At 38.8% G+C, this 26,429-nt stretch overlaps 1 protein-coding gene across 2 annotated transcripts in view; it reads right to left on the minus strand.

Annotated features, from left to right (window-relative positions):
* The window catches only part of Braf (B-Raf proto-oncogene, serine/threonine kinase), a 140,760-nt gene that overhangs the window by 80,275 nt on the left and 34,056 nt on the right, over positions 1-26,429 (minus strand). For both annotated transcript variants that reach the window (XM_042677234.1, XM_042677233.1), the window contains exons 2-3: positions 11,704-11,805; positions 8,278-8,541 (exon numbers count right to left, since the gene is read on the minus strand). In XM_042677234.1, the coding sequence (XP_042533168.1) occupies positions 8,278-8,541; positions 11,704-11,805 (366 nt within the window). The remainder of the gene's footprint in view (positions 1-8,277; positions 8,542-11,703; positions 11,806-26,429) is intronic.

Genomic DNA, 26,429 nt, shown 5'->3' on the forward strand with positions numbered 1-26,429 from the left:
TCTATGTTATTTTCTTGACTCTGTTATGGAAAATTCTCATTAAATTTCAGAAACTTTGAAAAAAAATAGTATAATTACAATATAAATTCATTCTCTTTGATTCTAAAATTATGCTTTTTCATACTTGCTTTCTCTTTCTCTACACTCAGTTATTCATAGTGTTATGTGTAAACAAGTTGTTTCAAAGTAATTGACTGAGATAGATGGCCAAAAAAATGTCAAGAATATTTATTATTTTGTTTCTGGAGGAACTGGGTTCTGAACTTGTTAGGTAGGCACTCAACTGTTGAACCAGGCCTCCTGATCATGGTCACTCTTGAATTAGAGGGGGTAAAGAGGAATTCCTTCAAGCATTAGGAATGTTTTGTATCTTAATCTGTATGGCAATATTGTATGTTAAAAATCACGAACCCGTACCCTTGAGAGTCATACACTTTACTAGGTTGAAGTTGCAGTCATCATGATGCTTCACCCCTAAATATTTAACGGTGTATTTCCTAAGACGAAGGACATTCTTCATGTGATTACCATTAGCACACTTAAGAAATTTAACAGTGTTGGGCTGGGAAGATGGCTCAGTGGTAGAGTGCTTGCCTTGCATGCATGAGGCCCTGGGTTCGATTCCTCAGCACCACATAAGCAAACAGAAAAAAGCTGGAAGTGGTGCTGTGGCTCAAGTGGTAAGAGCGCTAGCCTTGAGCTGAAGAGCTGAGGGACAGCGGCCAGGCCCAGAGTTCAGGCCCCACGACCGAACCCAAAAAAAAAAAAAAAAGAAAGAAATTTAACAGTGTCATAACACCAATATTCTATCAATATTCCAAGTTTCTCATCTCAAGAATTCCTTTGATAGTTCTTCCTTAACTCAATACCAAAACAAGATTATACATAGCATATGGTTTTGTTTACAGAAGACCTCCCAACCCTGTTATTCTCTATGACATTTACTCTATCAGAGACCAGGCCTTCTGAGTTTGTCTATTTGCTTCCTAATGGTACTTAATATTTCTTATAAAATGGAACGTTCATAAACCTGACATTCAGTGCAATCATTTCTTGCAAGAATACTTCCTAGATGATGTCATCCACTAAGTTTGAAATTTCAAGATTATTTAGAATCTCTATTTGGTTCCTTAGGAATGTAATTCTTCTGTTCTTAAAGTTTTCTAACTCACGAGATAGGCTGTTTCTTTTTCTTTTCTTTTTTGTTTTTGGTCAGTCTTGGGGCTTGAACTCAGGGCCTGGGCACTGTCCTTGAGCTTCTTTTTGGCTCAAGGCTAACACTCTACCTACCACTTGAGCCACAGCGCCACTTCTGGCTTTTTCTGTTTATGTGGTACTGAGTAATCGAACCCAGGGTGAACTTCATGCACACTTGGCAAGTACTGTATCACTAAGCCACATTCCCAGCCCCATAGACTGTTTCTTTGTTTTTGTTTTTTGGTGCTGGTCATAAGTTTTGAACTCGGGGCTTAAGCACTGTCTCTGAGCTGTTTTGCTCAAGGCTAACCCTCTAACCACTTTGAGGTACAATGCCCTTTCTAGCTTTGGGGTAATTAATTATAGATAAATCTCTCTGGAATTCTCCTGCCCAGGTTGGCTTCAAACTGCAATCCTCAGATTTCACCCTCCTAAGTAGCTAGGATTACAGGCATAAACCACTGACCTCTGCTGTTGGTTTTATAATTTGGGATGTCGAGCACATGAAGGTATTATCTTTTAATTCCCTGAGGCCTAGATGGGCCAAGGAAGATTTATGCCTGCTTCTGCTTCAGTACTATAACCACTCTAGGACCAGTTGTTATGTTAATTTCTTGGCTTTAAAGGTTCCTGGACAATGTAGGCAATGTAAATATGAACCTGACACTAGAGTAAGAGCAGGTCCACAGTTTAGGGATACTATAATCTCTAGACTGCTGGCCATAACAAATTTCATTGTTATATATGCTTTGAAACCCTTCAAAGGCACAGCTTTATGTGACAACCTGAGCTCTATGTTTATGATACATGCTGAAGACCTAGTCTTGTGTCCTCATACATTGACACTGACACCTCTCTGTGATACACAGTGATACAATGAGCCCACTGAATCTCACTAACTTCAGGTAAGCTGAGACTAGCAGTGTGTTTCAAGCAGTAAAGCATGAAACTAGCAAGTGTGAAGCACCAGTTCCACCAAAAAAGAAAAAGAAAAAAAATTGTTTTTAGAGGTCATATAACTGTGTATAAACTACAACAATGCTGCTGTAAATAGTATAAAAGGAGCTATAAACAAGCTGTAGACAGATTAGCATTGCTGTATACCAATAATAGTCTATGGCCCTGAATTTTGAATTTTAATTTTATGAAGTATTATTTTCCCTTTCATTTTGTTTCCCAAGCATTTAAAACCACAAAATTCATTTTCAGTTTGTAGGCTACGCAAGAACAGGTTGGATGTGGTCAGCGATACCATAAATCAGTTCACAGATGCCTCTGATTGCTTAGTTCCTTCTTGATTTTCACTTTCCAAAGGAATTTCTTACTTGAAGTACATTTAAATAAACGTATTTTACTCAGTGTTTCTTGATGAGGCATATTTCTAGACATAAGAATACCACAAGTGTGGTGTTAGTGGTATAGTGGTGAGCATAGCTGCTGCCTTCCAAGCAGTTGATCTGGGTTTGATTCCTGGCCAACACAATGCAACTCAATGCAATGGGCTGACCCTGGGCTGGGACGTAGCTCAGTGACAAAGAGCTTGCCTAGCAAGTGCAACATCCAGGGTTCGATCCACAGTACCAAAAAGAAAAGAAAAAAAAAAAAGTTAAAAAAAAAAAAGGAATACCACAAATATGGCATAAATGGGAAATTTCTTAAAACCCAATTACAGTACTTGTAATGTGACAATTTCTCACATTCTTGGTTTTTTTTTATTTAATAATAATACCTCTCAGAAAAATCTTCAAGTACAACTACTGCGTTAGTTTATCCTTTCAGAGACTGTGTTGTACTACATGATACAAAAGTATCGTAATTAATGTGAAAATTTCCTAGTATTGCTGTATTGCTTAGTTTATATTCTTTTGTCATTATAAACAATATTTAACAAAAACCTCTGCATGTATCACTATATACCAGTGCTTGCCTGCCCCCTCCAATCCCCTCCCCTCTCTTCCCTTCCTTTCCTTTCTTGGTCGTGGGGCTTGAACTCTGGGCTTGGGCACTATCCCTCAGCTCTTCAGCTCAAATCGAGTGCTGTACCACTTGAGCCACAGAGCCACTTCTGGTTTTCTAGTGGTTTATTGGAGATAGGAATCTCGTGGACTTTCCTGCCCAGTCTGGCTTTGAACAGTGATTCTCAGATCTCAGCCTCCTGAGTAGCTAGGATTACAGGCATGAGCCACTGGTGCCTAGCTTAGTGCTTTTATTTCTATGAACTAAATTCATAATGCTAGGAATACTGGCTTGGAACACACAGTATTTGTGAATTTTCATAGATCTGATCAAAGTGCTTCATAATAAGCTCTACTCCCCTCACATTTCCACCCACAGTGTAATGGACTTCCTCTATACACCCTTGCCAGTAATAATTTAAATATTGCTGAACAGATGAAACTGTCTCATGGTTGTTTAATTTGCATTTCTCTTATAATAGTGAATTCGAATAATGTCCATGTACAATTTAATCTTAGAATTTCCTTCCTCTCTCTCCCTCCCTCCCTTCCTCCCTTCCTCCCTCCCTCTCTCCCTTTCTTTCTTCTTTCTTTCTTTCTTTCTTTCTTTCTTTCTTTCTTTCTTTCTTTCTTTCTTTCTTTCTTTCTTTCTTTCTTTCTTTCTTTCTTTCTTTCTTTCTTTCTTTCGTCCTGGGGCTTGAACTCAGGACCTGGGCACTGTCCCTGAGCCTCTCTGTGCTCAAGACTAGTTCTCTACCATTTAAGTCACAGCATCACTTCTGGCTTTTTTGAGTAGTTTATTGGAGAAAAGAGTCTCACAGAGACTTTTCTGTCTGGGCTGGTTTCAAACAGCAATCCTCAGATCTCAGCCTCCTGAGTAGGTAGGATTACAGGCATGAACAACCAGCACCCACCTGTACCTTAGTTTCTTAGTTGCTGGAATTACAGGTATGTACCACCACATATGGCTGTGGTAAACTGCTTATATCTTAAATGAACTTTAAGATGTAGGTCCAATTTATTTTCTTCTAGACATACCAACAATAAAAATTAAAATATTTACTTTTTTCTCTTGATTGAATCTTTTTGTCATTTTAAATTCTTCTAAATTCTGGGATCTATTTCTAGATACATATTATATTCTGTAGGATATAATATTCTACAGTGCTGAGTACCCAAAACATCTTGTTTCTTGCCCCAACTCAAAAATGGCTAGAATTGTCTATTTATTTTCATCTGATCATTGATGACTCGGTTCCATCATCATCTAGTCCTCAGTTTTCCAGTGAGAATCAATAATCCAAGGCTCACTATGCTTTGTGAAAGGGTCTGATATTTTCTCTCTTAGAAGTTTTTAATTACACAGTATGTGTCCAGATCAATCTCCAGTTTCCTTTTCCTGTTGATGATTAGTGTCATTAATTATATGAAAATGAATGTTTTTTTTCAATACAGGGAGATTTCTTATGCCTGAACAGTTCTTCCTTCTATTTTATTCTACATTTATTAAACAGAAGTTGTAGCTCTTGGATCTATTTTTTTCCCATATTGATGACTTTCATTTTTTTGTTAAATATTTTAGTAAATGTTCTTAGCTGTATCTTTCAAAATACTCATTAATTCCTTCTCTATGCCAGTTGTTGGGCTTGAAATCAGGATCTGAGTTCTGTCCCTGAGCTGTTTCACTCAAGGCTAGCGCTCTACCACTTGAGGCTGAGATGTGATTCAAAACCAGCTGGGGCAAGAAAGTCTATGAAATTATTATCTTTAATAACCACCAAAAAGTTGGGACATGAGCCAGGCGCCGGTGGCTCACGCCTGTAATCCTAGCTAGTCAGGAGGCTGAGATCTGAAGATTTCAGGCCCAGGCCCAGAGTTCAAGCCCCACGACCGACCAAAAAAAAAGTAGCTCAGAGACAGTGCCCAGACCCTGAGTTCAAGGGCCAGGACTAGCCAAAAATTAAATAAATAAATAAATGAATACTGGAAGAACCTATGAGGAATGAGATGGGTGGCTGCAGACTGTTTTGTAATATATGCTGTTTCAAAAATAGGTTTTCAATTTGCAGATAACTTATGTAAAATTTCACCTTATATGTTTTCTTTTAAGGAGGTATCCATGCAAAGGTATCATTTAGATATTCTCCATTTAATTATAAATTTTATTTTAATCCTAAAGAAAAGAATAAGGAAAAACTGAGAATAAGGAGAATAAGAATAAGGAGAACTGACTGTGTCTTATGAGTAGTAATTCTTCATAGTGAATAATTTAAAGCCTGCTTTGTTACTACCAACTCTTGTCTGTTTGTGGAAGAAAGGATAGGAATGATTACATTCTTGATAACTCCTTTTGAAAGGAACAGTAACATCAAAATCTACAGGCTTGTAGATAGAAAGTCTATTAGTTCTTAGTCTTTTTTTTTTTTGGGTCCGGTCATGGGGCCTGAACTCTGGGCCTGGGCGCTGTCCCTCAGCTCTTCTCAAGGCTAGCGCTCTACCACTTGAGCCACAGCGCCACTTCCGGCTTTTTTCTTTTTTGCTTATGTGGTGCTAAGACATCGAACCCAGGGCCTCATGCTTGCAAGGCAAGCGCTCTACCACTGAGCCACCTTCCCAGCCCTAGTTCTTAGTCTTAATCAAAAAAGGAACCAGAGGTGGGCGCTGGTGGCTCATGCCTCTAATCCTAGCTACTCAGGAGGCTTAGATTTGAGGATCGTGGTTCAAAGCCAGCCTGGGCAGGAAAGTCCGTGAGACTCTTGATCTCCAATAAACTACTAGAAAACCGGAAGTGGCACTGTGGCTCAAATGGTAGAGTGCTCATCTTGAGCTGAAGAGCTGAGGGACAGCACCCAGGCCCAGAGTTCAAGCCCCACGACTAGCACCACCACCACCAACAAAAGGAACCAGGCACCAAGACTCGTGCTTAAAATCCCAGCTACTCTGGAGGTTGAAATCTAAGGATTGTTGACCAGATAAACCAGCACGGGCAGGAAAGTCAAGGAAATTTTTATCTCAGATTAACCACCAAAAAGCAGGAAGTGAGCTATGACTCAAGTGTTAGCCTTGAGCAAAAAAGCTTACGAACAGCACCCAGGTCCTGATTTCAAGCCCCAAGACAGACAGACGAACAGATACACATACATAGGCACACACACACAAAGACACACACAGACAATTCAAAAAGGAGCTGGGTGCCAGTGGCTCAAGGTTGTTATCCTATTCAGGAGGCTGAGATCACTGGGCACCAGTGGCTCACGCCTGTAATCCTAGATATACAGGAGGCTGAGATCTGTGAGACTCTTATTTCCAATAAACTACTAGAAAACGGGAAGTAGCACTGTGGCTCAAGCGGGAGAGTGCTTGCCTTGAGCTCAAGAGCTGAGGGACAACACCCAAGCCCAGAGTTCAAACCCCAGGACCGACCAAAAAAAAAAAAAAAAAGAAGGTTGAGATCTGGAGTAATGCAGATTAAAGCCTGTCTCAGAAGAAAAATCTATAAAACTCCTACCTCCAAAATAACCAGTGAAAAGTAAGGCTAGAGGGCTGGGATGTAGGTCAGTGGCAAAGTGCTTGCCCAGCAAGTGCAATGTCCTTGGTTTGATCCCCAGTCCCAAAAAAAAAAAAAGAAAAGACAAGACAAAACAAAACAGTTAAAAAAAAAAAAAAAAAAACCCAAAGAGAAAAGTCAGGGATAAAGATGCACCTGAGCAAACAAGCCAGGAAAGTAAAAGTCCCTAAGTTCAAACCCCAAAAACAGGGCAAAAAAAAAAGTCAATCCTGGGGTTTGAACTCAGGGCTTAGGTGTTATCACAGGGCCTCTTTGTGTTCAAGGATAGATAGCACTCTACCACTTGAGCCACAGCTCCATTTCTGGCCTTTTCTGAGTAGTTTATTGGAGATAAGAGTCTCACAGACTTTTCTACCCAGGCTGGCTTCGAATCATCATTCTCAGGTCTCAGCTTCCTTAGTAGTTAGAATTACAGGTGTGTGCCACCCATACCTAGCAAAAAGAAATTTTTTTGGGATCCGGTCGGGGGGCCTGAACCCTGGGCCTGGGCGCTGTCCCTCAGCTCTTCAGCTCAAAGCTAGCACTCTACCACTTGAGCCACAGTGCCACTTCCGGCTTTTTTCTTTTTGCTTATGTGGTGCTGAGGAATCCAACCCAGGGCCTCATGCATGCAAGGCAAGCGCTCTACCACTGAGCCACCTTCCCAGCCCCCAAAAAGAAATTTTTATAAAACAAAAACTGTTGCCCTGATGAGCGCCAGTGGCTCACGCCTACAATCCTAGCTTCTCAAGAGTCTGAGGACCACAGTTCAAAGCCAGCCCAGGCAAGAAAGTCCATGAGACTCTTATCTCCAATAAACCACTAGAAAACCAGAAGTGGTGCTTTGGCTCAAGTGGTAGAGTGCTTGCCTTTAGCTGAACTGCTGAGGGACAGAGCCCAGGACCAGAGTTCAAGACCCACGACCAATTAAAAAAAGAATTGTTACCATTTTATTTTTGGCCATCTAAAGAGAAAAATACCTATTTTGAATCAGCTGATCTGGAACTTGTTAGAGTAACAATATACATCAAAACTAGTGATGATTATAGATAAATCATTTAGCAAGGATATTGACAATATTGTACTTGAAGATTATAAGTCATCCACTTTAATTCTACTTATTTCTCTGCTTTAAATGTTTTTTCAAGGTATACTACTTTAATGATAGCAATACCACTAATCAAAAAAAGGTATTTAGACAAGAGGAAAACTATCAATTACACTGGAAACTCAGCATGTGATTTGGTAACTCAGACTAGAGATTGTTTTTCAAGACACCACAAAAAAAGCTCATCACTTGAAATTCTATCTAGTACTTAGATTTAAGGGTCACTGAGTTTACTAGCTAGGAATAAAGATGAAATCTGACAATATAATTTAAGAAATATACAGGTTGAATAAAAACCCAAAAAATTAAAGCAATACAGGTTGGCACTGAACAGTTAAATCTTTCCTATTCTTATTTGAAACTGATGCCTCCATTTGTATGACCTGTGAATATAAAGTGATTAACATACTAGTTTTCAATTCATTTTTAAAAAGATATTAGGAAAATGACAACATTAAAAATTGACTCACCACTGTCCTCTGTTTGTTGGGCAGGAAGACTCTAACAATAGGTTTTTGTGGTGACTTGGGGTTGCTCCGAGATACATCTGTGGGATTTTGAAAAACTGAAAGAGATGAAGGTAGCACTGAAAGGCTAGAAGAAGAAGAAGATGTAACAGTGTCCATTGATGCAGAGCTAGAAACAGAAAAATCAGTTCCGTTTCCCAGGGATTCCAATAACTGTTGTTCTCTTTGTTGGAGGGCATCTAGCTTGCTGGTGTATTCTTCATAGGCCTATAAAAAATAAAGCAGACTCACTTTGGATCTGGACTTATCCTGACATTAACACAAGAAAATAAGAATTTTCAGTCACTGATTACCATCTATTTATAATCTAGCTAACAGGGTTTCAAATTACAAGCTACAAAGTAAGTGTCAAAAATATAGTAATTGAAAACTTAAAACTCTTCAGTGGAAGAACTGTTATAAGATACCATTGTATTACACTGAGAAACTTGACCTACATATATTTTGTATCTAGATGGTCTATGAAACTTAAGTTAAACTTAAGTTAAAAAGCATGAAGTTTCTAATTTTCTGGCCAAATAGTAATTTATGTCCCAAACCACATATTTAGCATAATATATAAATTACACTACAGCAAGGATAACTATCACCTCTTTTATTAAATTTACTTTTTTCAGAAAGATATATGAAGTTTCACACCCCCTCCCACACACTCTGAAAGAACGCAGAGCTGGGCGCCCATGGCTCACACCTGTAATCCTCGCTACTCAGGAGGCTGAGATCTGAGGATCACGGTTCAAAGCCAGCCTGGGCAGTAAAGTCCATGAGACTCATCTCCAATTAACCACCAGAAAACCGGAAGTGGCACTATGGCTCAAGTGGTAGAGCGCACGCCTTGAGATGAAGAGCTGAGGGATAGAGCCCGGGCCCAGAGTTCAAGCCCCATGACTGACAAGACAAAAAAAAAAAAAAAAAAAGAACATAGAAAGGAGTTGAAGTGTTAAAAGAGTTGGCAAAATTCAAGACTTTCTCAGTCTTGAATAGTGCCAGATCATACTGAAAGAATCAAAATTTCCTCCATAGGGCTCAGCAGATCTATAACTGCTACCTCCTTTCTGAAATAGCCATCAGTTAAAATGATTTATTCTTCAAATTAAAAAAATACTTTACACCTGGGTATCAGTAATCCTAGGTACTTAGGAGGCTGAGATCTGAGGAATATGGTTCGAAGCTAGTCCAGGCAGGACAGTCCATGAGACTCTCATCTCCAATAAACTACTCAGAAAAAACTGGAAGTGGCACTGTAGCTCACGTGGTAGAGTGCTAGCCTTGAGTACAAAGAGGATGAAGGACAGCAACCAGGCCCTCAGTTCAGGCCCCAGAACCAGCAAATAATAGTAATAGTCTATGCTTCTTACTATGGATCCCAAATTACCTCCTCTGTATCAAGTACAAACTGTATTTGAAAATGTGAGTAATAACCTGTAGTCAGTGAATTTTGGGACACTATCTACCCAGGACACCCTGGCAGAAGTTTCTTTTGACCAAGGCTAGGTCAGATGACCCACGTGAGATACCAAATTATTAATTGTGAAAAATATGGCTCCCAAAAAACAAGGTAAAAGTTAATGTGGTATGTAAGTGATATTAAATACATGTGTTTTTAGCAGAACGTGGGCAGCATTATGGGAAAAAAATCAAATATCCATACTTTGTAAGATAAAGAGCATGAAATCATTTAGATAAAAAATATTAATGTACAGCTGCAATTTTTGCAACAGTAATGTAGCCTATTTATGGATGCACAGACCTACTGTATATACGGTAGAAGTAAATTTGAGTAATTTTAGTGTACTGAATGAACTCTATGCACCTTGAGCATTTAAAATTCTCAACAGTAGTCTCCTTGGAATCATATACCTGCATGCAGTGAGGGGCATGCATGTGTGTATCCTTAGTTCTTTACTCATGGTCCACTATTTCCCCCACCATCTCAAACAGATGCAGAATTGCAAACATTTAGAAAGATTACAAAGGGGAATCAAAGATATCTTTTGATATCATTTCTCAAGGAGTTTATTTTTGAACTACAGGTAAGCAAATGGATGTGTTTTTATTTCTGTAGGTATTTCACAGAGTTCAAGCCCAGGACCAGCAAAATTAAAATAGAATAAAACAAGACATATGCAGATAGTTCATACCTGTAATCCTCACTACTCAGGAGGCTGAGATCTGAGGATTGCAGTTTGAAGCCATCCAAGGCAGAAAAGTCCATGAGACTCTTATCTCCAATAAACTACCAAAAGAGGCTGAAAGTAGAGCTCTGGCTCAATGCTAGAATGCTAGCCTTGAGCAAGAGAAGCTCAGAGACAGCACTCAGTCACTGAGTTCAAGATTATTTTGAGCCATAGAAGATGCAAGACAACAAGTGCTTATCACTGTATAAAAAAAATTACTGAAATAGAAATTTAGTTAGGAATCTTCCAATCTATGCTTTAAAATCTCTAGTATTTGGAGCTAAATGGTAAACTGATCATTATAATTTAGGGTTACCTTCTTTTCTAACTAGTGATTATAGAGAAAGGTAATAAAGGTGAACTGGAGACTGGAGAACCTGATTGCCTGGATTCCACAACAGCTTACTTGCTGTGGAATCTGACTAACTTCCAGAAGGAAACAATCATGCTCAAGGACTGACACAAATCTCAAGGCACAATTACACAGTAAAAGTGAACAATGTTAGGCTACTTTAAAATTATAAATTTTATTTATAAGAAAGCAACCAATATAGTTAAAAACTTGTTCTAGAAAATGTACTTTGTAAATTTTCAGAACTAGTATCACTAAACACTACTCAGGGTAATATTTAAAAAGGGTTTCTCTGTTAGTTTTGTTATTTTCCAAAATATAAACTATGTGTATTGTAATAACTAAAACAACAGAAGTCTAGATAATATAATTATGGAAGAGCTGCAGTCATGGCTCAAGTGGTAAGAGTACTTGGCTAACATTTGCAAGATCCTGGGTTCAATTTCAGCACTACAAAAAGAAAAGGCTGGATAGTAGATAGAGGAATAGACACTGAAAGAGAAATTTAGTTTTATCATATATATGACAAAAGTCATATATATACTACTATTTATGGCAAAAGTAATATACATATATTAATATGTATATACTAATATGTATTTTATATATGACAAAACTAATTCTTACTAATACACTGGAGAGATGCGCTATTATGGAAGACAAAAGGAAATAAAAGTTTCCTTGATTTCACTCAAAAAAACCCCAAACAAACCCTAATTCTCTCCAATATCTTTTCCTGAATTTATCACCTAAAAGAATCAAAATTTTAAGAGCAAATTCTTTATATAAAACTCACCTCCCCCCCCAAACTTAATCCAAAGATGATAGTAAAAATCTCACCTCCAGGTATATTGACGGTGGATTATGCTCCCCACCAAATTTGTCCAACAGGGCCTCTATATGTTCTTGTGTCAACTTAATCATTTGTTTGATATTCCACACCTAAAAAACATTTTAAAGGAATTTAAATACATTCATTCAGCATATCAATTAGAAATACTTTAATACAGACAAATACAATGTAGTAACCAATAGTACACCTCAAAGAGCTTAAAGATTATTTAGCACAGTGGAGTTTTTCTTTCTTTCATTACTATTTAGATTTTTTTTTTTTAAGTAGCAACAGAATCTATTCTCTTTAGTTTCTCTAGAGGAAGGGACCTGTGCTGACATCTTGGTTTGGGCACAGTAGAATCTATTCTGGATTTCTGACTTCCAGAATTGTAAGAAATAATGTTATAATGTTATATAAATGACCAAGTTTGTGATAATATATTACAGCAGCCATAGGAAACAAATGCAAAGGGAAAACCTAGAGAGTAATAGAAATGAAGGTAAATCTAAATAAACAAACAATATAGAAAGGATGGTGGAAGACAAGCATGGAAGCAGTCGAAGACTTGTTATTATTGTTCAAAAACAAGAATACTAGAACATTTTGTTAAGCCGGACAGATGCCAAAATGACAGAGCCACCAAGAGTAGATAAGACTCTTCTCAAATTTGTGAGACTTTTTAAATAAAAGAATAAAGATTAGAAGCCAGGCACCAGTAGCTCATGCCTATAATCCTAGCTACTCAGGAGGCTGAGATCTGAGGATCATGGTTCAAAGCCATCCCGAGCAGGAAAGTCCATGAAACTCTTATCTCTAATAAACCACTAGAAAACCAGAAATGGCACTGTAGTTCAAGTGGTAGAGCGCTTGCCTTGTGCTGAAGAGCTGAGGTACAGTACTCAGGTCCAGAGTTCAAGCCCCAGGACCAACACCAACAAAAAAAGAATAAAGATTATCATTCAATATAAAATACTGTTATATACATATATATGTATATAGCTAGGCACTGATGGCTCGTGCCTATAATCCTAGCTACTAAAGAGGCTGAAATCTAAATATCATGGTTTGAAGCCAACTTGAGGAGGAAAGTATATGAGACTCTTATCTCCAATTTAACTAACAAAAGAGGTGGGGGACAGTATCTCCTTCTTTTGGTAGTCTATCAAGAAGCTGTCTATCAAGAACTAGAAAAACAATGAGGGACTGTAGATATGGTTCGAGGGAAAGAACACTTCACACACACACACACACACATACATACACAGAGTCAGTGGGTGGTAGGGAATACTATGAATTAGTGAATTACTAAATTATATAATTTTATTTTGTGCAATTATTTTTTTGCTTATGTGGTGCTGAGGAATCGAACCCAGGGCCTCAGGCATGCAAGGCAAGCGCTCTACCACTGGGCCACCTTCCCAGTCCCTAAATTATATAATTTTAAAATAAATAAAAAATTAAGCCTGGTGCTGGTAGCTCATGTCTGTAATCCAGGCTACTCGGGAGGCTGAGATCTGAGGATCAAGGTTCAAACTCAGCATAGGCAGAGATATCCATGAGACTCTTATCTTCAATCAAGTACTAGAAAACAGGAAGTGGCACTGTGGCTCAAAGTGATAGAACACTAGCCATGAGTAAAAGAGCTTAGGGACAGGGCCTGGGTTGAGTTCAAGCCCCATGACCAACCAAAAATTAAAATTAAAAATTTAATGACTGCATTGTTCTGAGTAAAAATGATTTCAAACACAACTTCTTATGCAGGGAAACTGCGAACCAAGTGTAAGGGCAGTAAAACCTTTTTAGATATGTATGATCTCAAACTTTACCTCCGTAGGATTCATAGATACAAAGACATTCCTAACTTTTGACCTAGCAACTCCACTTCTAAGAATTTTTATAATCTCCCACAAAACTGGGGAAAAAGAGTAGATTTCTGAACCTAGAATTTATAAATACTTTACTAAGTGGGGAAAAAAAACAACCTACAAATCCATAAAACAAACAAAACTTAGGAATATACTGGTCCAGAAAACATAGCCCACAAAAAGCAGTGTTACAAAGTAGAAAGGTAAGGAACTATGACTACAGTACAGATAGTAAGCAAATGGAACGAGTGAAAGGGTGTGTGTGAGGGAACCAAGAAAAATTCAGAAAAACTAGGCAAGAAGCAGGTAATGAAGGCCCTGAAATCCATGGTAAATACTCTGAATTTTAAGTACAATTAGAAACTAAAGTTTTTTTTTTTTTGTTTTTTTTTATTGTAAAGCTACTATACAGAGGGTTACAATTACATGAGTGAGGTACTGAGTACACTTCCTCTTGAACATTGAAACTAAAGTTTTAAAAGCAGGTTTGTGTTCCATATACATAAGTGTGTGTGTATATATACACATATATGTATATATGTATACATACATTTACATTCACACAGACGGTACTAAGGGTTTGAACTGCTTAATAGGCAAGGTATCCTACTGCTGAACCATGCATCTGCTGGTTATTTGAAAGATAGGATCTTGTTTTACTGCCCTGACACATGCCTAGTTGATAATCTGCATGCTTTAGGCTCTCCATAGTTAACAGGATGACACACAAATACCACCACAATAAGCTTCCCTCTGTTGAGATTGGGTCTTGAAGTCTTTTCTGCTGGCTTTGAACTGCATTCTTTCATTCTTCATCTACAACATAGCTAGGCTTAGAGGCATAAACCAGAGATATCAAGCTTATAGTTTATTTTTATTATTGAAAATTATCATCCTTGTTTTACAAATGATAAAACTGTCACAGAGATACACCTTACTCAAGACCACACAGCCAGTAAATGCTGGTATCAAAATTATGACAGATGGGAAGGGGAAACAAAGGAGGAGGCTACAATGCTTGATAAGAAATGTACTCATTATCTTGCCCATGTTATTGTAACCCCTCTGTACAGTATTTTCACAATTAAAAAAAAGAAAAAGATTATGACAGGCCCAGCAGGCCTGCTACTAAGGACCATAGTTCAAAGCCACCCTGTTCTGGAAAGTCTGTGAGACTCAACTCCAATTAGCCACCAGAAAACCAGAAGTGGCACTGTGGCTCAAGTGGTAGAGCACTTGCCTTGAGCTGAGGAGTTCAGTAACAGTGCCTAGGCCTAGAGTTCAAGCCCCATGACCAACAACAACCACAAAAAAAGATTATGACAGTCTCTCAGTCCACTTTATATCAGCCACACCCTCTTGCCTTCATCCCTCAAAAAGGCTTTTTCCCTGCTAGGGACAACCTCCTTGGTGGCTCTTGAAAAAAGTCAACTGATACTGTGAGGAAAGCCTATAATTGGACTCCATGAATGAGAAGATTCAGAGTAATAAAGGAGAGACATATGGAAAGGCAAAACTAAGGAATAGCATGAAAACCACAACAGACAAACAGGACAGATGACAAATATGGCAAAACAGAAAAGTGGTAGAACAGATCCAGAGGGAAAGTAGAAATATCCTCCACAAAGTAAGCCAATTACCTCTGTGACAGATCAGCAGACTGAATTATGGGAAAAATCCACGCTTCCTACAAACATTAAACTCCAGTGCAGGAAGTTACCATGGTCAGTGGCTCCCAGTGTAACAGGCCAGCATCAGAAAAGGCAGTCTTAATATCCCATTATCTCAGAGAACAACAGCTAGGTATCATCTTATGGGAGGGCCTCCAGCTTGAAACTGGGGTATCAGATTACATAAAGCTGCCTGCAGCTAACCAGGCTCTAGACTGATACACAACTGGAGCCTTGAAAATAAAGAAATAATTAGTGATCACTGTGATCTGCACACCTGGCCAGTGTCCATGTGGTGGACAACTGTCGTAAGTGGAAATTGAGAGTCAACTGGTTTGCAGTGAAAACAACTTCGTAGCCCTAGGGGTCACCATACCAGAAAACAAGACATAGCCTTCTACTGGTAGAGAGTTCAAATTACAGAGTGATCAGTTTTACAATGATTATTGGCTGGCACCTTGTGGCCAGACAAGCTTTGGGATTGAGCCACAACCTGGGAGGGCCTAGAAATTAAGGAACATTTGGTAATCGGGGAAGGTTGGGACACCCAGGCAGGGTTCAGGTGGCAGACTGCCATCAGAACATAGAGAGGAAGACTCTTAACTTAGGCACTGGCAGTTGGCAGCCCCACACAGCATCGTCATTCCCTGAGGGCTATTTCAACATAACAAAAGATCTAGCCTCAGCAGATAGACAGCCCAGACTACTGAGCGATCAGTTTACATCGACTGATTGCAAACAGCATGTGGCCAGACAGTCTTTAGGACTGAACCATAACCAGGAGGTTTGGACGTCAGAAGAGAGTCAGGGTTTAGGGACTTTTGGGTTTCCCTGTAAGTCTGAAGGACACATCAGAAAACTGGACACACTGCTGGGGGAGAGCTCAGATTTCAGGAGCTGTCAGATAGATCAATCTATATTAGCTTCTTATAAGCAGACTGCAGCTAGCAGGCCTAGAGACAGCCATACCCCAGGGGATGAGAGCACAATAAAGGAGACAGCGGGAGAAGTAGTCTTAGAGTGAATGGGGTCTAGATGCAGACAAGTTGAAGATGCAAGACAGTACCAGAAACTCAGACAGGGAAGGGTTTGGGAGATCAGTGACCCTACTCTCGCAGCCCAGAGTAATTTCTAGTGCCTAAGATTTACAACTACAATAGGACCAAGCCCATGGATGGCAGAGTGCTCAGCATCTACCAACTATTTGGTGGCAGTGGCTTTTGCCAAGTGAGCTGAGAGCTTTAAGCACAGACTCAGATTTACATCATTAGCTGCTCACGCGCGCACGCGCGCCCCCCCACCTCCCACCCCAAGGCTGCAGCCTTATCACTAGGTGACAAGCTGCTGGATGGAATCTCAAAGAGGAGGTAGAGCACCTGAGTCCCTAAGATCTCCACTAATGGTACAGAACTCATAATCTTCAATAGACACATTAGGGGAACACCATGTGGTTAGTCCATCTGTGGTCTCTGGAGAACAAACCAGAGAACATATGCGTAAAATGGGACCCTGACTGGCCCACAAACTAAAAAGTACTGTTCAACAAGCAATGGCTTCCATTACACAAAGAAGCGAAGCTTCAGAGGTGAAAGAGCACAGAATAGACTGCTGACCTTTAATCAGCCCCACCTTCAACTCACCTACCCCAACTAGTTCTCTTCGTTCTGAGTGGTACTGGGGGGAGAGACCTGCTGCACTGAGTACACAGGACAAAGCTTGGCTAGTCTCTAATACAGCAGAGAGAAACTACATTGCCAACTCTCCCACTACACAGTTGTTTGTGCACTGTGAATAGTTTCAACTTCAAGACTACAAGTGGTTAAGATATCCAACCAGCAAGTTGAGTAAATCTCAACACAGGAACACAAATATAGAAAACAACCCACCGTAACACACAGTAGATACCAAAGAAGCCCAGCATTAAGGATAGCAAAAAAGTCCAAACAAAATCACAAGTATGATTGGAAGAATGATCAAAGAAATAAAATATAGAAGATAATAAATTCAGAGGATAAAAATAAAGGATCTCAAAGAGAATACAAATAAACAGCTGGATCAAGAAAGACAATGTAGGATATAAAAGAATAATTCAAAAAAGATACGGAAAACCTGAAAAAGGAAAAAAGAAAATTCAAATTCAAGAATGACCACTGGGACACTGGTGGCTCATGCCTGTAATCCTAGTTACTCAGGAGCCTGAGACTTGAGAATCGCAGATCAAAACTAGCCAGGCAGGAAAAGTACATGAGACTCTGATCTCCAATTAACCACCAGAAAACCGGAAGTGGCACTGTGGCTCAAGTGGTAGAGCACTTGCCTTGAGCTGAAGCGCTGAGAGACAGTGCCCAGGCCCAGAGTTCAAGCCCCACGACTGACAAAAAAAAAAAAAAGAAGAAAAAAGAAAGCTCCGTTAAGTCAAATAACCGTGGAAAAGTCTTTTCAGTGGAGTGAATTAAATGGAAGACAGAATATCAGGTTCAAATTTTAAAAATAGACATATAACAACAGAAGAATTAAGGATGCTGGTGGCTCACACTTGTAATCCTAACTACTCAGAAGGTTGAGATCTAAGGATTATGGTTGGAAGCCAGCCAGGGCAGGAAAGTCCCTACGAGATTCTTACCTCTAATTAATCACTCAAAAACTGTTGGCTCAAAGTGGTAGAGTGCTAGCCTTGAGCAAAAGAGCTTAGGGACGGGGCCCAGGTGTTGAGTTCAAGCCTTATAACTGGGGAGGGGGTAGGGGGAGGAAGAGGGAAAGGAATTAGGAATAAAGAAAAGTAGATCATGAAAACACACTGGGTCACTATTAAGAAACAAAAGTTAAGAATCATGAACATTGAAGTTGTACAAACTAAAGCATTAGAAAACAGAGCTAGGTGCTAGTAGCTCATGTCTATAATCCTAGCTGAGATCTGATGATCTTATGGTTCCAAGCCAGCTAGGCAGTAAAGTCCATGAGATTACATCTCCAATAAACTACTCAGAAAAAGCTGGAAGTGGTGCTGTGGCACAATTGGGAGAGCATTAGCTTGGAGCACAGAGAGGTTCAGGGACAATGCCAGTCCCTGAGTTCAAGCCCCAAGTCTGACAAAAAAAAAAAAAACAGAAAATTTCCCAAATCTTGAGAAAGCAGCAGTCATTAAGACATGCAACAGACCAAACCAGACAAGAATTTTCCCAAGATATATCACAATTAAAGCATTAACTATACGGAACAAAGAAAAAAAAGTGAAAACTGAAGAAAGCACCAACTCACATACAATGGAAATAGCCCCTCAGAATAACAGCAGATTTCTCACCAGAAACCTTACAAGCAGGAAGGGCATAAAATGGTGTGTTTGAAGCCTGGGTATGCTAACCTGCATACCCAGCAAAGCTATCATTCAGAACCAAGGAATAAAAACCTTCTAAAATAAAAACAAAATTTATGACAACTAAACCACCCTTATAAAGGGCTGAAAGGAACCCTACATACATAAGAGGAAGATAAATGTAACCATGAAAAAAATGGGAGAAATTAAATCCTATCAGATGAGCAGATAAACAAATGAATAGGAAAGAACAAAATACTTTAAAAACAACTAAATGGCAGGCAATACTACGTATCTTTAAATCCTAACACTGAACATTAAATTCTCCAAACCGCAGATATTAATTCAAAGTTGGATTAAAAGCATGATTAAACTGGAGGGTCACAGCTTACAGCCAATATGGGCAGAGAAAGCATGTGAGATTCCACTTCCAAAATAAACAACAAAACACTAGGCTTGAGGTATGGGTAAAATAGTGCCAGCTGGACAAGCAAGAGAAAAGAATAAGGCCTTGAGTTCAAATCCTCACACCTGCAAAAATAAAAAGAAACATACCATACATACACAAACACTGACCTAGAGTGAATGGATAGAAAAAAGACTGGCAGCAAATGGGCCTCAAAAGCAAGCTGGAGTATCTTTACTCATATTAGTAGTAGACTTCACATTAATATAAGGAACAAATCATCAAGAGGAAATAACATATATGTGCCAAATATCAATGTACTCAACCTCATGAAACAAAACACTACTGAACACTACTGGACTTACAAGCATGGATAGACTTACATGCAATGACAATGGAAGATTTCTGTATCTCACTCTAACCAATAGGTAGGTCATTTGTACAAGAAAGTAAGCAAAGAAACTTTATAATTAAATTACATTATAGACTAATGAAACTAATGGCCAAATGAACTTGTGACATCTACAGACTATTTCATCCAATAGCTACACAATACACATTCTCAATAGCCCATGGAAGTTTCCCACAAAAACATATTTTAGAACATTTAAGCAAGTTTTAGCAAATATAAGAAAAATGAAATGGCTCCCTATATTTTATCAGAATATAATGGATATAAAACTACAACACAACAGCAAAATATACTATAGAAATATGGAACTGAACAGCACATTGAATAGTTGAGTCATTGAAGAAGGGGAAAAAATTCTAAAAATTTCTAGAACCAAAAAATAAGAATACAACCTACCAGAATCTTTGAGATAAACAAAAGGCAGTGCTCAGAGGTAAATTTAGAGCCATGAGTACCTACATTAAAAAAATAAGAGCAGGGCTGGGAAGGTGGCTTAGTGGTAGAACGCTTGCCTTGCATGCTTAAGGCCCTGGGTTCGATTCCTCAGCACCACATAAGCAAAAAGAAAAAAGCCGGAAGTGGCGCTGTGGCTCAAGTGGTAGAGCGCTAGCCTTGAGCTGAAGAGCTGAGGGACAAAAAAAAGATAAAAAATAAGAGCAATCACAAATAGCCTAATAATGAGCCTAAAGCTGCTAGAAAAAACAAGAATTAACCAAACCCTAAATAGTCAGGTAAAAGAAATAATATTGGCTGGGAATATGGCTTAGTGGTAGAGTGCTTGCCTAGCATGCATGAAGCCATGGGTTTAAGTCCTTATTACCACATAAACAGAAAAAGCCGGAAGTGGCGCTGTAGCTCAAGTGATAAGAATGCTAGACTTGAGCAAAAGGAGCTCAGGAACAGTGCCCAGACTTTGAGTTCAAGCCCTACAACCAAAACCTACATTTAAAAAAAAAAAAAGAAAAAGAAGAAAAGAAAAACAAAGCAAGGCAAGGCTGGGAAGGTGGCTCAGTAGTAGAGTGCTTGCCTTGAATTCATGAGGCCCTGGGTTCGATTCCTCAGTACCACATAAACAGAAAAAGCCGGAAGTGGCGCTGTAGCTCAAGTGGTAGAGCGTTAGCCTTGAGCTGAAGAGCTGAGGAACAGCACCTGGGCCCAGAGTTCAGGCCCCATGACCAACAAAAAAAAAAAAAAAAAAAGAAGTAAAGAAAAAACAAATAGGGCACCAGTGGCTCATGCCTGGCTGGAATCCTAGATACTTAGGAGGGAAATGACTAGGACTGTGATTTGAGGCTAGCCTGTGCTAGATGAAGAGCTAGATGTGGTAGCACACCTTTGCTATCCTAGCCACTAGGAAGCCTAAGATAGATGCATCATGACAGGTTTATGTCCAGGAAGGAAGTGAGACTTTCTCAATAATCACCAAGAGGCTGAGTTGCAGTGGCCTACTCCTCCTGTAATTCAACTTACTCAGGAGGCTGAAATCTGAGGATCACAGTTCAAAGACAGCTTAGGCAGTAAACTCTGAAATTCCAAGAAGCCAGAAGTGGAACTGTGGCTCAAGTAGTAGAGTGCTAACTTTGAGTACAAAAGTTCAGGAACAGCATCCTGACCCTGATTACAAGTCCTGGGACAGTATTAAAAAAAAAAAAAAAAAAAAAAAAAAAAATTTCCAACAGAAAAAAAGGGCCAGAGGTCTGGCTTAGCAGTAAGAACACCTGCTTAGCAAGCTCAAGGATCAAAGTTCAAATCCTAATACTAACCAACCAAAAAAGAAAGGAAAAAGAAAATAGGAATATCACAACAAATAACAATGAAATCCAAAAGATCATGCATGAGGGTTAACACTTTGAAAACCAACATTTGAATAATCTAGAAAATCTAGAGAAAAAGATATATTTCTAGACATAATTCACAGTAAAACTGAACCAGGAAGATATACACTATCTAAACAAATTTATAACAATTGAGACTAAAGCAGTAGTAAGTAGTCTCCTAACAAAACCCAGAATTCACTTACTACTGAATTCTAGCAGACCTTCAAAGAAGACATCAGCACTCCTCAAATTTTGCATGAGATGAAAAAAGAAGAAATGATACCAAATTCATTTTGTGAAATCAGTATCTCATTCATTTCAAAACCAGACAGGAAAGCAAGGCAGGGGGCGGGGGAGGGGCAGTGGGCCGCACACATACACACAGGCCCAATCTCTGATGAACACAGATGCAACATTTTTCAATGAAATACTTGCAAACTGAATTTAGCAATCCAAGAGACTCACGTTGTGATTTGTTTCATCCTAGTATGCATTCAAATTGCATAGTATACATTCAAATTTGTTTCATCCTAGTATGCAAATGAGTTGATATATACATATCAATTAACAAAATGCAGCTCATAAACAAAAATTGTATCATTTTAATTGATGCAAAAAAGCCTTTGACAAAATTTAGCATCCTTATTAATAAAAGCTCTTAAGAAACTAGGAATAGAAGAAATATACCTCAACACAACAAAGGTTATATATGACACAACTCTAGCTAATATCATTCTAAACAGAAAAAAATTAAATCACTTTCCCTGGAGTGTAGGAAAAGACAAGGATCCATTCTCACTCATTATAGTAGTGGAACTGCTAACCAGAACAGTGTTAAGAGAATGAAATAAAAGAGATTCAAATAGGAAAAGAAGATATCCAATTACCTTTATTTACTGATACCATGATCCTATACCTAAAGCGAGAATACAAAACCAACACACACACACACACACACACACACACACACACATTACTAGCTTTCCTGTACACCAACAATAAACAGGATGAGCAAGAAATTAGAACAATTCCATCATAGTATCTCGGCATAAACAACCAAGAATGTGAAAGACCTCTTTAATGAAAACTATAAACCTGAAGGAAACTGAAGAAGACATCAAAAGATGGGAAGACTTTCTAACCCTGTGGGTTGAGAATCAATACTGCGAAAAGCAATCTACAGATTTAATGCAATCTCCACCAAAATCCCAATGTCATTCTCACAGAAATTTAAAATCCCATGAAAGCACAAAAGGCCCAAAGAGCCTATCTCCAAAATCAGGTACGCAAAGAAGACTGAGGACTAGAACACACCAATATTTATAAGGTTGGTGAATAGGATGAGAAGAAATGGACAGTGAGGTAGGCACAAATATTTCTATGTGAAGGAAATCTATTAGCTAAGAATTGAAACCTGAGTTGGGTGCTGGCGGCTCATGCCTGTAATCCTAGCTTAGGAGACTGTGATCTGAAGACTCAGGGGTTCAAAGTCAGTCTGGGCAGGAAAGTCCATGAGACACTTATCTCCAATTATCCACCAGAAAACCAGAAGTGGCGCTGTGGCTCAAAGTGGTAGACCACTAGGCCTTGAACAAAAAGAGTTCAGGGCTAGCATCTACTCCCTGAGTTCAAGCAAGCCTCATGATTATCCAAAAAAGAACAGGAACCTGAGATTGTGGCTAAAAGACACTAGGGAGGATAAGAATGATATCGCTATACATTTTTGGTCATCATTTACATACTTTTGCAAATTTATTGGGGCTGGAAAATAACAGCACACTGTGGCTAATAAGAAACTCCAGCAGAGTAGGTGAAAATGAGGATGTACAAGAGATATTAACTGCAGGAAAGAAGTCTTGGTTTTGGCCATACGAGATAAAATATGAGCTGGACACTGGTGGCTCTCATCTTGTAATCCTAGCTACTCAGGAGACTGAGATTTGAGGATAGCAGTTCAAAGCCAGCCAGGAGAAGAAAGTTCATAAGACTCTGAATTTCATTTAACTACCAAAACAAAGCTGAAAGTGGAGTTGTGGCTCAAGTGGTAGAGCATTAGTCTTGAGCAAAAAAGTTCAGGGACAGTGCCTAGGCAGTGAGTTCAAGCCCCAGGACCGGCCTCCTGGGCCCCCCGACCCCTCCCACCCCCCAAAAAAGCTTCACAAGAGAAAATCTGAGTAACAAGTAGAGGAATCAGAATGTTAAGTATGGTCTCTAATAACAAATGAAATAAGACAGACCATGAGGATCAATGTAGATATGTTTGTAAAATTGAACATGAAAAAAATGATACCTGCATTTTTTTTTTTTTTTTTTGCCAGTTCTGGGGCTTGAACTCAGGGCCTGGCACTGTCCCTGAGCTTCTTTTGTTCAAGGCTAGCACTTGACCACTTGAGCCACTGCACCATTTCCAGATTTTTCTGTGTAGGTGGTACTGAGGAATTGAACCCAAGGCTTCATGCATGCTAGGCAAGCACTCTACCCCTAAAAAAGCCCCTGAATTTTTTTTAAAATGCAGTTACTGTGTAGCACCTGGTTGGCTGTGAATGCTCAATATTCCTGCCTTAGACTCCTGAGGTTAAGATTACAGGCATGTGCCATTATGTATCATTTCAGTTGCATAATTTCTCTGTAAAGTTTGAAGTAAGTCCACAGATTGGAGTAGAAGCTGTAGGCAGTTTGCAGTGAGTAGAAGGGCACTCAATGGGAGAAGTGAAGAAGCATCTGTACTGCCAGACATTGATTCTGTTCAGGTTTTTGGCATAAATTAAATGTGACAGCTTCAATTGTCTAGGTGCAAGAAGAGATGGTAGATGGTTGGTATTTTAAAGGCCAATATAATGAAAGAGGAGAAGGGTTAACAAGTCAAAGGCATTAGTAATTTTTATAGTCATTCCTTAGACTCATTTTATGGCCTATTCTCCTTTCAAAAAATACAGTTTTCAAAGATTCTGCAATGTCTTCACTAATATAAAATCTTTCAAGCCTTCAAGTCCATCTTACCTATGTCATATATTCCAATAACAAGTAGTTGCTAAGAATAATATGCAATACATGTTGTACTAGTCCTTTAGCATTTGTATTGAGCACTGTTTATACCTCATTCATCTCCTCCCATCCACTCAGTAAGGTTGGGACAATTATCCCGATTTCACAGATGAGAAAACAGGGAGGTAAAACAGAATTGAACTGTGTTAAACAACAAATAAGTGGTAGCATCACTCATATTTCACAGCCTCTTTGTGTGTTTATGAGAAGAAGAAGAAACATTCTATCAGTAGGTATGCTAACCCAAGTGCAGCTGACAGTTTATACTGCACAATATGAAGGCAAGTTAGAACTATGATACCACTAGAATTTAGATAAAAGTAGATAAGCAAATATTTAATGAGTGCCATGGTTCTAGGCAATGAAGATGGTAAATTAAACAACAGTCTCTCACTTCATGAAGCATATATTCTAGTTAGAAGACAAGCACTAAACAAACAGAACAGTGTAAGATGGTGATTAAGGGACTGGGAACATGGCTTAGCGTAAGAGTGCTTGCCTAGCATGCATGAAACCCTGGATTCCATTCCTCAGTACCACATAAACAGAAAAACCTGGAAATGGTGTTGTGGCTCAAGTGGTAGAGCACTATCCTGGAGCAAAAGAAGGTCAGGGACAGTGCCCAGGCCCTGAGTTCAAGTCCCAGGACTGGCAAAAAAAAAATGATGGTGATTAAAAGTTACAAAGAAAAACAGAGCTGCTGAAAAGAATAGGGGTAGCGGCAATTAATTCTGTAGTACAATCAAACTTGAGAGTCTCATTGAACATATGATATATAACACATAGATATGAAGGAAGGCAAGTGAGCTCATCATGCAGGCATGAAAGTGGCAAATAATACAAACAGGGCAGAATCAAGTACTAAAGCCATCAGACGGCAACAAGATTTCTGTGTATGAAAAACTATTAATGATGTCAATTAATAGCTTCCCAGTGGGTACATTTTACCCTTTAACTTTGTATTCCTCTTTGTACTCTGACTCTAGGTTTCTCCAAATGACTTGCTCTTGTGGTATTTTACAAAATGGTATTAGCAAATATGACCCAAGAAGAGGCTTGAGAAGCAAATGTGCTTCTTGCCATCTTGCACAACTGAACTTGTGTCTTTTGTCTCTGTTCTATAAAAACTTGCCTGGGCTAGCCTAATAGAACCAAATTTTGCCATTCAAGGCCATCCTAGAACAGACAGCTACATAGAACCAAACACAACCAAGGTAAGCCCAGCACACAATAGCACATTCACAGACTCAAAGGAATAGTTGTTTTAAGTACTATGCACTAAGATAGTTACACAACAGAAAATTCATACATTATGTTAGAGGAACAAAGATACACAGAACACACAAAAACTTGTACATGAATGTTCATAACAAAAATTCTCACAATAGCTCCAAAGCAAAAACACCCAAATGCTAATCACCTAATGAATAAGTTAAATGTAGTGTATCCATTAAGTAGATTCTTATTTGGCAATAAAAATAAACAAAACAGCAACACATACAACATGCATCAATTGTAGACCTGTGGTACCTACAGGTATTAAGGTTCAAAGAGACCTCTACTGAGGAAAAACGGCAAATGTTCAGGAGGCATAGGGTTCAGTCATACACTATGTGTTTGATTCATTTTTCCCATAATACCACCCAACTAAAGACATGTCATCTTTTAACCCATTTTAAATTTCACTTTACCACTTAAATTAAGTAATCAACTTTTACCTATTTTGAAAGCACCATATGCTTTTTTGGAGGCAGGTTTCTACAATATTAAGTGCAGGAAAGAACAGATCACACAACAGATCACATAATTTAAACCCAACTGACAATAACACAGGACTGACAGCTTCTCCACATCAATTGGGCTACATAATGAATGCACAGGAATCAAAACATTTTGTTTGTAAAATACCTTTGATTTTAAGTATTATTTATTTTGACCATGCTTGGTTAAAACTGTGTAGTAAATCTATGAATAAAGCGAACTTACTGTATCACATGAAAGAAGGTAGCCACAAAAGACCACATATTGTATGATCTCACTTATAATAACATCTCAAAATTTAAATCTATTCTGGAATTAAAACCTAATTCAGGAATTAAGTGAACAGTTGCTTAGGAATGGAGAGAATATAAGGACTATGAAAAAATGGCTAGGACCAGGGATGCTTTTAAGGGAGATGAAAATTTTCTAAAGTTAATTTCAG

This window comes from Dipodomys spectabilis, unplaced genomic scaffold (genome assembly GCF_019054845.1).
Source record: "Dipodomys spectabilis isolate Male_0828 unplaced genomic scaffold, ASM1905484v1 ptg000034l, whole genome shotgun sequence".
In the NCBI taxonomy this organism is placed as follows: Eukaryota; Metazoa; Chordata; class Mammalia; order Rodentia; family Heteromyidae; genus Dipodomys; species Dipodomys spectabilis.